The sequence below is a fragment of the Poecilia formosa genome, unplaced genomic scaffold (assembly GCF_000485575.1).
Source record: "Poecilia formosa unplaced genomic scaffold, Poecilia_formosa-5.1.2 Scaffold794, whole genome shotgun sequence".
Classification (NCBI taxonomy): Eukaryota; Metazoa; Chordata; class Actinopteri; order Cyprinodontiformes; family Poeciliidae; genus Poecilia; species Poecilia formosa.
This window is the reverse complement of record NW_006800733.1, coordinates 26,161-39,773: the sequence shown is the minus strand read 5'-3', so window position 1 is coordinate 39,773 and position 13,613 is coordinate 26,161. Positions and strand designations below refer to the sequence as shown.

General features: G+C 39.0%; 1 protein-coding gene across 1 annotated transcript in view; it reads right to left on the bottom strand.

Annotated features, from left to right (window-relative positions):
• The window catches only part of recql (RecQ helicase-like), a 25,161-nt gene that overhangs the window by 5,926 nt on the left and 5,622 nt on the right, over positions 1–13,613 (bottom strand). Inside the window, exons 4-14 of the mRNA XM_007543286.2 lie at positions 12,132–12,350; positions 11,842–12,021; positions 10,217–10,323; positions 8,864–9,062; positions 5,919–6,085; positions 4,844–4,925; positions 4,581–4,729; positions 4,225–4,342; positions 2,683–2,821; positions 2,520–2,611; positions 2,208–2,424 (exon numbers count right to left, since the gene is read on the bottom strand). Of these exons, the coding sequence (XP_007543348.1) occupies positions 2,208–2,424; positions 2,520–2,611; positions 2,683–2,821; positions 4,225–4,342; positions 4,581–4,729; positions 4,844–4,925; positions 5,919–6,085; positions 8,864–9,062; positions 10,217–10,323; positions 11,842–12,021; positions 12,132–12,350 (1,669 nt within the window). The remainder of the gene's footprint in view (positions 1–2,207; positions 2,425–2,519; positions 2,612–2,682; positions 2,822–4,224; positions 4,343–4,580; positions 4,730–4,843; positions 4,926–5,918; positions 6,086–8,863; positions 9,063–10,216; positions 10,324–11,841; positions 12,022–12,131; positions 12,351–13,613) is intronic.

Below are 13,613 nucleotides of genomic sequence, written 5' to 3'. Positions count from 1 at the left end.
TGAAATAATAGCAATAGTTCACAATATTACTCAAGAAGAAGCTAAAAAGTAGTGTGAAAAGAAATGCTCCTATAACTACTGGCTGTCGTGAAAACTGGCATAAGGTGGTGAGATCTTTCCAGGTACACGCAGAAAACGGAGTAAAGGCCTGAGAAATAACAGTAATCTTGCATATTGATTTAATGATGATTAAGGAAGATAAATACAAAATACATACATATGTAATGGTTGGAATATCTGTAATGTATAATTAAAATAGATGTTCTGTATTTTGATTGACTGGGATGTCTATGATGTATAATTGAAATATATGTTCTGTATTTTTTATTTGTAGTAACAATAACTTGATTGTCGTATGTTGATTATTGATGATTAGATATGATAACAGTTTGAGTTACAGACTAGATAAGTGATGGAGAATCATACTGAGAGTATAAGTTGATAAAATGACAAATTGATTATGCTTTGTGATAAATTATAGAAATAAAATGACTAAAGATTTGAGATCGTGTGAAATGAAGCAGACTGCGTTGCAATTAGTACACTGAGCTGGGCGGGGGTGCTGGGAAAACTCAAAAAGGGAAGCAAGTCACGAGAAATGGCCTCAATGGCCAGATGGCCAGTAGAAAAAGGGAAGTACCGAAGAGAGTTGCTGCAATGAGTCATGAAGGAGTTGGTGGTTGGGAAAGGTTGGGACTTTCCACAGACTCATTGGGACGTTTCAGAAGTCACATAGACCTCTCCCATACACAACCATGGGCTGAGAGGGTTTAAAAACCAGCAGACAAGGGAGGAGATTGTTCTTTGTCCGCGGCGCTGAAGGAGAGACAACAAGTGGACGCAGATTGAAGACCAGCAGAGGACCGCACCCTGGGACCAAGGGGAAGTTGAGACTTCACGCCGCCAAGAAGAGACAAGATCCATCTGCCCCCAGCCCTGGTTCCTGATTCGCCCAATCCCTCTGCCTCAACCCAGCGATCCCTATTCTACTGCAGCAGACTTGGAGAAAAGACAAAGGTCACTGTTTGACGAAGATTCTGTGCGTTGAAGGACAACGGACAGTTCTGCTTTGCTTCTGTTCTGAAAGAGGACTTTGTCCCGTGAGGCCAGAGACTCTGACCAAGGACATTTGAAGAATTCCGCTGCCTGGATCAATTGCCATCTGGTGTGAGTGGAACTGCCCCCCAAGAGCCTCGCTTTGTTAAATTAGTGACACAGGATAGGGATAGAAATGAAGATAGGTTATGATTGATTTTAATTGAAATTTGCTGTATCATTATAAGTTTGTAATCTCTGTAAGTAAATTTGCTTGTCATTTACCCCTGCTAAAGCTTGCTTAATAAATTTACATACTAAAAATACCAATGGAACTTGTGGACATTGAGATTAATTGAGTCGTTTGATCATTGCAAGTTTCCCCTGATTACAGTAAAATTAGCATACATGATTCTAGAGATGTGGTGGCTTCGTATTTTCCTTTGGTGAGTGTGAAAATAATGACCCTGGGACTTAAGTCTAAGTCACTAAATTTAATCTAGCCGTAAACAAGTGCCGTTATTTTTAGGAAAAAAGCTACCGTTGTTGAAGCTATGCAGCTGTGAGAGCTACTCAGCTGACTGTTTCTCAACTGAAAAGGGTCATAACTTCTGGATTGTAGGTACTTAGAGCTAGACGAGTCTTTTCCGCCACCAGTTCGAATAGAATATCTCCTATAAACCAATTCAGGGGTAAGACCCGGGGTTCAGGGATTTTCCGGACCTGTTAGAGAACTGGTCAGTAGTCAGTCGATTGAGTGGTGAGAAGAAGGCGGGGCTGGCTTTTGCGTAATATATTATATATTATATATATATTATTCCCCTCTCACCCTCCGTGGGTGGTCTCTTTCATCCTCTGAGCTCGGGTCCTCTACCAGAGGNCAGACATCTCAGTCCAGAAATGTGCAGTACTAGGCACAGCCAAGATACTGCGCAGAACCCTCAAGCTCCCAGGCCTCTGGTAGGGGACCCGAGCTCAGAGGATGAAAGAGACCACCCGCGAAGGGTGAGAAGGGAATATATATATATATATGCAGTTATAAAATTTTGCAGTTTTATAGCTGCAAGATTTCAGACCTACCCTCCTTCACAAATCAGTTCAGTCAGAATAAGCAAAAGGAAATTTTACTAGCCCCTGTAACCAAACTTAAAAACAGACAAAGGATTAGTCACCTGAGGTATCCCTGAAGAAGCAAAGAGACGATCACAGCTTCAGCCTGCAGTCGAGACAGAGCCGTGGTCTGGATCATCTTCCTGAGCTTGGCTGGGCCCCTCCCCATCCATGTCTCCACCAGCTTCAGTGGGGTCACTTTTTCATTCATGGACTCTGCTTGCTCTACAATTAGCACCACTTGCCTTGCATGCTGGGTAATGTCCATACTAGTGTAGCCTGAAGGGGTATAGAGCTGATGCTTATGCTCTACACAAACTCATATTGAAAATCTTTCTAAATTCAAGGTGTTTAAGTATGCTATACATACAAACCTTTTTTATGGCGGCATGTATCACACATTTGGTTACATCTTTCATTGTCCCACACCTCATCAAAGTGGACAGCCATGAGAGAGCGACGACACCTTCACACAGCCAAAAATCAGATAACCTCTAACCATAGGGTGAACCAGAGATTAATCATGTAGCTTGTTACCTGTCAACATTCTGGCAGTAGGCAACCATTTGCAGCAGCTTCTGGTAGCCGGCATTCTCCATAACTACCATGGTGCTGATCCTGAAGATATCAGCAAAGCCAAAATATATGATGCAGTCTGCTGGAAGATCATCTCGACCTGAGGACTCAGAATAACATTATGTATTTCAAAGAACGAATGAGCACTGAAACTATTAGAACTTAAATGTATGAGGATTAGGGTGCACCAATTGGATCTTTCTAGCTGATCACTGATCTTTTAATCAAGATTTTTCCCTGACACCAATTTTCTTTTCTAAAAAGTCGCTGCAACAGTGTATTGACTATTGTCAGCTGTATACATGCAGTATACATCTGTATACTGAGAGACTGACCAGTCAGTCTGACCAGTCAGTCTCTCACGGCAGAGCAAAAGAGGACAGTGGCTGATTTTCAGATCTTTGCATATACTGGCAAACCTGCAACTCTTGAGCAGCAACTCTGACACATCCTGTGCAGCTCTTTTATACTGAAATTTCTCACACTCCCTGAAGAGAGTATGGGAAACCATAAAATCTGCTTCCATGGTAACAGCTTTCCTCAACAGATTTCTGTATTTCTATTGGCTGCATTATTACAAGTCGGTGCACTTCACACCACATCCAAGCTCAGAAGACCGTGGTTCATTCCCACCAGCAAAAAAGATACAAGCGAACATTATGTCAGAGTTTGCGCAGCAGGTTCTGGTGCCACTAAGAATCTGCCACTAAGAAAAGCAAACTGGTTCTGGTCACAATAACGCAATCAATACTGTGTGCACTGCGATGATGCGGAGAGTAGCAGGATAATGTACTTGAGATATGGAGCAATTTTTCTACCGCACAAAAAATAGAACAAAAGTGAGAAAAATCAGAAAAAAACAAAGACTCCTTTGAGAGTTTAAATTAATAATGATATTTATTAATGTGTCACACCTGCTGTGTTTATCCTTTGAATGAGTTTTAACTTAGTCACATTCAAAATATTCAAATGTATTATATTAAATGCCTTCTTAAGACTACCAAGCAGGTGTGTATCCAAGAAGTTTTTAAAGAGGGCTAAATGGGTCCAGTGATGATCTTGGGATGTTACACCAAAATAAAGTTTTAAGTACAGTGTAAAATATGCAAACATTAGAGGTCACCACAATACCCTCAAATAGATACACATCTGAGCCATGCGAGTAAACTGCCCTACATGTTTCGCCCTGTGTGAGACACTTCCACATCCGGCAGTTTGGCAGACAAAGACAAATATTTTCTGTACATCTATGAATAAGATTTTACTCTACTTAAACAAGTTAAGTCTAATCATTGTCCTGTTCTTGATAACATACATGAAAGTAGCTTTAACAATTCTGTTAAATACAAACCAAACCTGAAGACACTGGTAAAAAATAAAAACTTCCTTGAGTTCCACTAAAGCTGTAGGGACTAAGAAAAAAACTGTTTGTGTCTGTCATTTGCTCAAAATGAAGGAAATTGAGGCTGATTTATCAGTGCACCCCTTAATGATGATGTATACCTGCACGCCCACTCTCTTGGTAGTAGTTCTCAACGGACTTGCTCATGGTGTGGTGGATTACAAACCTGACATCTGGTTTGTCAATGCCCATGCCAAACGCCACCGTGGCAACGACAACCTGAACGCCAATACAGATATTTCAGTAAAATGCTGTGTTATGACTCCCACAATCATATGGATCATTGGACCTCTAAAATATTTAAAACAGATCAGCTAATTTATCCCAAAGAAACTGAATCACTCAATCAACAGTAACATTCAAAACACATATCAAAATTATAAAACATGCATGTATTAGTATGGACATGTAATTAGTAAAACTACAGTGTTTTTGTAAGATCAATCAAGTTTATCACCTGGATTTTGTTTGAGGACCATCTGCAGTGAACTTGCGACTTGTCTTCTGGGTCCATATTGGCGTGATAAGGATATGCCAAGATGTCACGTTTTTTGAGTTCAGAAGACACCATCTCAGCATCCTTCTGAGAGAACACATACACAATGCCTGTGGCACATACATCATTGTCACAAAGTGGCTGCTCTCTATGTTAATATCTGAACTGAAAACAAAACCACAGAAGAAATGACTTTAGCTTCAAACCACATTGGTGTGTATTACCTGACTGGTTCTTGTATTTGTCTTTAATTAGAGAGGTAATGTCGCTCATTAAAGCATCACTATCTGAGTCTTTATTGCGAACCTAGGAAAAAACAAAGCAAGCAAAGTGAATGCACACTGGGATGTACTCAATTGAATGTATTCTTAATTTATTTATTCAATAACTGACAAGTTTCATTTGGTCTTTGTGATCAAAAGAAGAGGAAGAGAATTCCAAGGAGTCAAAATTAATTTAGGCTTTTTTGACTGATCCTGCACACAAAGGACGTTTATAAATCTCATCCTGTTAAGAAAAAATAGACAAATCTTCAGCTATTTGTCTAATATATTGTTTCATAAAATTTGACTGTGTATTTATATACTTTTTAAAAGGATCAACTTCTATTGGCTGAAAATAAAGCAATAGGAAGTGTGGAATTAAAACAGACCACTCATGATGTATTGTTAGGGGTAAATAAATTGTGGGGATTTACTCTTGTAAAGTAAATTAGATTGCTTCTTAAGTACTAAATGAGTGCTTTCATGTATTCCATGCCTTTTTTTTCTTTAAGTTGAGCAGTGCATATGCTAAAGTATTCATACCATTTTAACTTTTTAATTTTTTTTCACCTCATAACATAAGGTGAAACTCTTCCAGTCTGGCACTTGTCTTTACACGTTACTTCAGACTGTCAGGTTCCATTGTGCCCCATACAAAGAAACAACTCTAGATAAAACGTAAACTTGGAGAACTTCAATCATAATGTTCAGTTGAAAAACAATAAGTAAGAGCTTCATTGATCACTGACAGCCTTAATCCCCCCTCCAGTACTTTCGCAATAATAGAAATTCATTTAAAAATCAACAGATGGTCACATTTTTTCACACTAATGCACAGTTGAGTTCATTGCAAACTTTCTCCAAAAATTTTCCAAAACACTTTGTGCTTGAAGCTATGATGATCTATTGTATACAATCCAAAAAATGTATAGTTAAGTTTGTGGTTGTAATGTAATATGTGTACTCACGTTTATCATGCACTTATCTATAAAGCATATTGTTGAAAAATGTTAGCTGATACAGTCGTCATGGTTACCTCATAAAAGAGATTAGTTCGATTGAAAGACGCAGTGATAGTGACTGGCTGTTCCACACACAGTATCTTCTCACAGTCCTTGAGAACACTACTGGTTGCTGTGGCTGTGAGGCCAAAGAGAGGCACAGACTGAAACTGTCTCTTTAAGATACCCAGGAGTTTATAATCTGTAAAGTAAACAAATAGATATGAGTTATTCAAATTCAAATTCAAAAATACTTTACTGATCCCAAAGGGAAATTAAATGTTGTTGTAATTCATTATAACAAACATTAATTAATTCAGATTCTTCAAAGAGTTATTGTAGATAGTGATGGCTGCTGGCAGGAAATATCTCTTGTAGCGTGTTACAGCAAGTCTGAAGAAGCCTCTGACTGAAGACACTTTGTTTTCTGAAGACAGTCTAAAGAAGAGGATGGTCAGGGTGGCTGATGATTTTCTTGGTTTTATGAAGAATCCTTTTTTGCATCATCATCATCATCATCATCATCTCCAGAGGTTCCACAGTCATCCCCAGAACAGAACTAGCCTTCTTTCTCAGGTTGTTAAACCTTTTTAAATCTCTGGCTCTAATGCTGCTGGCCCGACAGATGACAGCAGAAGAGATAATGTTCTCAACAACAGACTTGTAGAAGATCTGCAGCATCTTGCTGCAAACCTTGAAGGATCTTAGCTTCTTCAAGAAGTACAGTCTGCTCTGTCTCTGCTCATAGAGGGCTTCAATGTTTCGTCACCAGTCCAAATCAGTTGACAAGGCAAACACTGAGGTATTTATATTGCCCAACCACCTCCACTTCTTTTCTCATGATGGAAATAGGCCCCTGTTCCTCCTAAAATCTACAATTATCTCCTTTGTTTTTTTTGTTTACAGTCAAGATGAGATGATTGTTGACACAAAGTGGTCCACCAGATCTCTGTACTTCCCTATCACTGATATACCCTACAACTGCAAAGTCTTCAGAGCATTTCTGTAGATGACAGAAGTTGGACTTGTGCTGGAAGTCTGAAATGTACAGAGTGAAAAGGAACGGTGAGAGTACAATGCTCTGTGTTGCTCCTAAGTTGCTGATCACTTGGTTAAACACACATGCTTTCATTATCACAAACTGTGGTCTGTTTGTGAGGTAGTCATAGATCCAGGTGATTGTTGAGGCCTCCACCTGTGTCTTTTGGAGTTTATGACAAAGCAAATAAGGCTGAAATGTGTTAAAAACACAGAAGAAATCAAAGAACATTATCCTCTTAGTGCTGCTTGTTTTGTCCAGATGACAGTGGGTTTGTTGAAACAGATGTATGATGGCATCTTCACTTCAACTGCACAATGATAAGCAAACTGCAGGAGTCTTGATATGAGCTTGCCTGCTTAGTCAGGTGGGCCAACAAGAGTCTCTCCAGGACCTTCATTATGTGGGATGTCAGGGCAACAAGTCTATATTCGTTAATGACTGATGGGTGAGTTTTCTTCAGTACCTGAACCAGGCAGGATGTCTTCCACAACATCGGAATGTTCTCTTGGGTCAAGCTAAGACTGAAGAGGTGCTGCAGAATCCCTCAGAGCTGCTCTGCACAGACCTTCAGGACTCTGGAGCTGACACCATCTGGACATGCAGCCTTGTTCCAGTTCAGTCTCTCCACATGCCTCTTCACCTGACTTCTAGATACAGAAAAGTGGGAGGCGGAGGCAAAGGGATAAACAGCATGTCTTGATTTGGTTGAAGACAAACTTGTGGAAGCAGAGAGTCCATGACTGAAGTGGAAGATGAAACATCTGAGGTCTGACAGGAAACCTGTGGGTCAGAGGAGGGTGGGATGTTTGTTTGGCTGGGGACAGGAAAGGATGATGATGAGACTGTTCCTGAACTGAACCTGTAGAAGTCTTTATTAAGTTCATTTGCTCTGTCCAAGCTTCCATCTATCTGATTCTCCTTTTGCCTGAAGCCTGTAATCTTCATCCCTGACCACACATGTCTAATACTGTTCCTCTGCTGTTTATTATCCAGCTTCTTCCTGTACGTCTCCTTGCTGTGTCCAATCTTGATTTTAAGCTGCTTCTGTATACTCTTCAATAACTCTCCGTCTTGTTCTCTAAAGGCTCTTTTTTCTTGTTCAACAGTTCCTTTAGTTCACTGGTGATCCAGGGCTTGTTATTCGGGAAGCATCTCACTGTTCTAGTGGAAATGGTGCTGTCCATACAGAAGTTTATGTAGTCAGTCACACACTCAGCCATGGACTGATATATCATCTCCATGTGCAAAGAGCACTCCAATCAGTTCCTTCAAAACAACCCTGTAGGATTTCTTCAGCTTCCTTTGACCACTTTCAAACAGTCTTCTTCTTAACATATAGCTTTTACTAACTAAGGCTGCAACTAGCAATTATTTTAGTAATTGATTAATCTATCCAATTAATCTATTCTGATGATTAATCAGATTTTAAAAATGGTTCATTTCACAGATTTTTCATTTAAGCCTTTACTACACAATATTATAAATAAATCAAAATACATAAACAAATAAATACTTAAATTCATTTTTAAATAAGAGAATAAATATTACATTACCTAAAATACAATAACAAAGCATTCCTTTAGTATTTCTGAACCAGGTGAAGCTAAAACTGTCAATTGTGGAATTTTGGCTAAAATTTACAGGTAAGATTGTTTTATCTTAGATGAAAAATGTATATATTTTTGTAGACTTTTGGCTTAATTATTGCTCGAAATATGTTTTTTATAAGCCAATGGCCTTTTTTGGGTCTGTATACTCCAGTTAATAATTAATTGACAGGTAAGTTAGTTTGCGATTATTTCAATATTTGATTAGTCGTTTCAGTCCTAAATGTAATAAGACTTTATATTAATTTATTATGTGAAATAGTTTCACTGAAAACAATATAATAAAATAATAATAATACTTTAATAGTTGGCTAATAAAAACAATTATCACCTGGTCTGAAGTCGTGTCCCCACTGGCTGCAGCAGTGCACCTCATCCACAACTATACGACTCAGCAGCTTGGCATTATAGGCTTTCTCCAGGCGAGACATCAACAGCTTGCTCTTTGCAACCTTCTCTGGAGTTACATACACCATCTTGAAGGGGACTTTCACATCCGTCATTCCAGCCATGACGAGCTTGGAATGCTCCTGCAGTTAAGGGAAAGCCATTTGAAATATGAAGAATCTGCCTGAATTTACTGTTGTTTTATTTTGTATGTGAATTTCCATTTTTGAGGTCAAGAAAGTATGTGTGTCTCATACTGTAGTTAATTCTGTTGTGAAGCCTTCTGTTTAATAAAGATGAGAATTTACATTTTCCCTATAAATTAACAGGTTGCATGCAAATTATTAGTTTGATGTTCCTAATCCATCATTACAGCTGAAGAAGCCTGAGAAGTGAAACCTCAAAAAAAAAAAAAAAAAAAAAAAAGAGACAAACAGTCCAGGTGCCCTTTTAACATTTAGGCAAACTATTAACCATGCACATAACATCGGACAAATTCATGAACAAATTAGTCCAGAAGGAGTTATCCATCCTTCTTGTAATAATAAAAACAAAACTTTTATATCAGTTTTTGTCAGACGCAGAAGTCTGGCATCTGCAAACTCTGTATATTGAAAGGTATGAATGATGGACACAAAAACACTGAGGAAGTAAAGATACAAAGAAGAAATTGAGGAAGAAGCAAAAGCAGTAGGAAAACAAAAAAGATCAACAGAAAGGATGCAGAGAGATAAAAAGAAGGACTGAAAAAACCCCGGATGAATGTCTAAAGCTACTTTGTTGACATAAAGAATGTCAACAAAACAGTCCGACTCCGGTTGGCGAGGAGAGCCTTCCGCGACTGGGCTGGGGCGTGGCTGGACAATGGTCACCTTTCTCCGTTCGCGCACAACATGTTCGTGGAGAATGTGGTGCTAAATGACCTGCAGACGACCTGATTATCAGGTCGGTAGGTAGATAGGTCAGTCAAACTTTATTAACAAACCAGCATACTGACAATTATCCCAGCATGCACCGCGCTTCTTCTTCTATGGGCGAAAATGAAGTCGGCGGCTGCTTACCGTAGTTGCTAGACCTGTTGTGGCTCAATATTGGTCCATATATAAGGCGCACCGGATTATAAGGCGCACTGTCGGCTTTTGAGGAAATTGAAGGTTTTTAGGTGCGCCTTATAGTGTGGAAAATACGGTAATCTCCTACCAAACACTGCATTCAAGCAGTCTTTTTTAATAACTTTGCATTAGATCAGTAAGTCACACACACTCTGCAATCTCATATCACCCCTTACAGTAGTTACCTTACTGCTCGATGCATTCAGCATGACTGCAGGAATACCAACAGACTTCAGGTGCATGATCTGGTCCTCCATCAGAGACACGAGTGGTGTGATAACCAATGTGAAACCTGCAACATAATGACCAACCAGCCATTCATAGCCATACAGGTGAATGAAAAAAGATTCCTAGTGATGTAAACAACAGGGTGTGTTTAACTTCATCATTATTGTTATTATGAATTAATAATAATGTACATTAACCCCTTAACTGTCACTAGGACACTGGTGTCCTCACCAACCCATTGACTTGCATGCTGTTTGCGTTCTCACCAAAACCAGGAGGATAGAGCACATCACCCCAGTTTTAAAGTCCCTACACTGANATACATAAGGTTGAGGGAAAAAAAGGGAAAATTAAAACCCATTTTGTCCCTATTCTCAAGAATCACTGAAATAACTTTTTCCCCATTTCATATTGTTTCTGAACTGTTCGTGCTTTACTAGAGCAGCGGTGCAATATGTCGATCGCGGAAGGTTTTGAGTCGATCTCGGCATTAGGTGACAAACTGAACGCCGCCAGGACGCTGAGATCAGCACGTCCTCCTCTGACTCGCTTAAAACGTTCGTAACTTTATTAAAGAACAACAACAAAAATAATCAACAAAAACTTTTCAACTTAATGACCCAACAACAATAATAATCTCAGTGATTATTGTTTCAACAAGGCGTTGCGCAATTCTGTGCGTTTCGGTTCCATTACCAAAATAACGAGCAGAGCAGGAGTTTAAATTAACTAATCAACCACCACTGTGTTCAGGGAGGCTTATTAATAATCGCAAAATAAATATCAAGCCTGCAAACCTAATATCGTGACGGACTGAATGTTATGTTTTTAACGTAATCTCTGGTCGGCTTGCGGAGCGCAGGAGGTTGCCATGGCAACGGGTGTGCTTAATTGACAGAGAGACAAGAGTAAAAATGTGCGAGTGGTTTTGAGTTGATCACCTGTTCAGGTTGTTTTACCTTTGCTGTGGCTCTTTACAGCCGCTGTAGTTTCTGAACATTCAATAATCGATAAACCTGGACTAATTACCTCGTTCTTCGTGAGTATCACGTTATTTACAACAAACAAACACAGTAAATATGTTTCATTAAGTATTTTACAAACAAATGGCTTCTACCACGATAATTATGTGAAATTAAATTAATTGTCTAATAAAAAAATAGTTTGGTACTGTCGGCTCGGCTCAGAGTCTGAGAGGCTTTTCCTTTATCAAACTTTTTTTTTTTTTNGAGTGCCCTTAAATCTACCTGATTAGAGTTGCTTTTGAAACATCATAAATGAAACATTAATCAACATTCTGATGTGTAACAATGACACTTGACAAAATGTAATGTTTCAATTGTTGACTGTGTTCCATGACGTTGTATCTTTGTGTATTTGTGATGTAAAACACTTTGAAATGCCTTGTTGCTGAAAGGTGCAATACAAATAAACTCTAATGATTGAAGTATTTTGTGGGTGACAGTTAGGTAGCAACAGATTTGCCTTAAAAGAAAAAAGAAACCTAAAAGTCAGAAAGATCCAGAAGACCACAGATTGTATGCACGTGCGTGTGTGTGCGTGTTTGTGTGGGTGTGTGTACCCTTGGAGCAGACTGCAGGCAACTGGAAGCAGAGACTTTTTCCTCTTCCTGTAGGCATGACCAGAAACACATCGTTGCCTGCCATGGTTAGGTTGACGGCTCTGAGCTGCAAAGGTCTGAACTTAGAAAGACCAAAGGAGCTTTTCAGATGGTGTTCCACCTCTTTGGACCAGGGGAAATCTATCAAGAAGAGTCAACCAGGACTTATTCCACAACTCCATAATCAAACTGGGATCCAGACATGCACCTCTGTTTAAAAAGCTGCTGGTGAAAACATGGCTGTCCGGTACCTGAGCCATCATAGCTCTGCAGCACCTGCCTGCTCATCGTCCACTTGGGAACTGAGGTCGTAGAGGATGAGGAACCAATGGCGTCGCAGGCCTCCTCCAGCTGCAGCAGCAGAGCGCTCTTGCGAGATGTCAGCTGGGCCTGCTTCTCCAGCAGCTCTGCGACCTGAAGCTCCACCTGCTCCAACTCAGCCTCCACCAAGTCCAACTCTGCCTGCACATCTGCACACAAACACCAACAATTACTATGCATTCATAGCACTCATTGAAACAAATTTAATAATAAAACCATGCGACTGACATAGAAATATAACATTTTATTTGTTTTTTTTCCCAGTAGCTACATGGTCTACTTATTATCTGGGGTCTGTTTGTTTGCCACTGTTCAAGTCACATAGTTACTGGAACATTCACACATACTGTCACACATAGGACTGTCATAAATGTTGTTGGACAATGAATTGTCTCACAAGTTATTGTAAAAAAAAAACCACAATAATTTTGTTGTTTTGAGACCATTTTTAAAGGCATAATAATGCAAGAACACATTCTAAAGATCAATAAACTTTAAATTCTATTGAACATTTAACAGTAGAACTGGAAGACATTATAAATATTGAAAATAAATACACAAAACAACAGAAACAACAAATGAAATGATTTATGAAGTCTTAAAAAAAGAAATAGTTGAAACCAGCGCACCAGACTGGACACTTTTGTCGTCCAATTTTTATGTACAAAGAGAGAAAAGACAAAAACCCTAAATTATGTAAATGTAAATTATTAGTTTTAAATTATCATGCGATTACTTCATTTATTCCTTACTGTGACAGGCCTAGGCACACGTCACATATTTCCCTAATATAGTACAGCCCTTCTTATCTTATCTTTGCAATCTGTTCAGAATGTCACTACACAGTTAAAAATGCTGGGTTATTCTCATAACCCAATTTCTGGGTTGAAGCTGTTGGGTCATAGGTTGGGTTAGTTTGGCCAAATATTGGGTCAAAATTCATAATTCAAGAGTTGGGTCAGAAATTTACCGTTAGTCTACAGCTTGAACACTTCTGTTGGGTCAGGGGTTGGGTAGATTTACCCATCGGTTGGGTTAAAGATGAAACTTGAAAGAAGCAACTCCCCTCTTCACAAGCCTCCATTTTCAACAAGACTGAAGGTTCCTTATCGGACTTCTCCTCTACTTTGAAATAAGACATGGTAAGTAAAAAGAAGATAACGTTTCAACGTGAATAGGATTTTATAAATAAACAGAATTTATTTCGAACATGTTTGATATTTATTTTATGGTTATTTAAAATGTTTATTACGGTAGGTTGCTCTGACAAAGACCTTCGGTATTGCTACAAGACGGCTGTTGGAAAAAAAAAGATTAAGGGGAAGGGCACAATTTGCCAAGTAAATTAAATTCAGTTGTTTAATATAACCTAAATCATATTTGTTCGTAACCAAGGGCGTAGGAACGAGTCT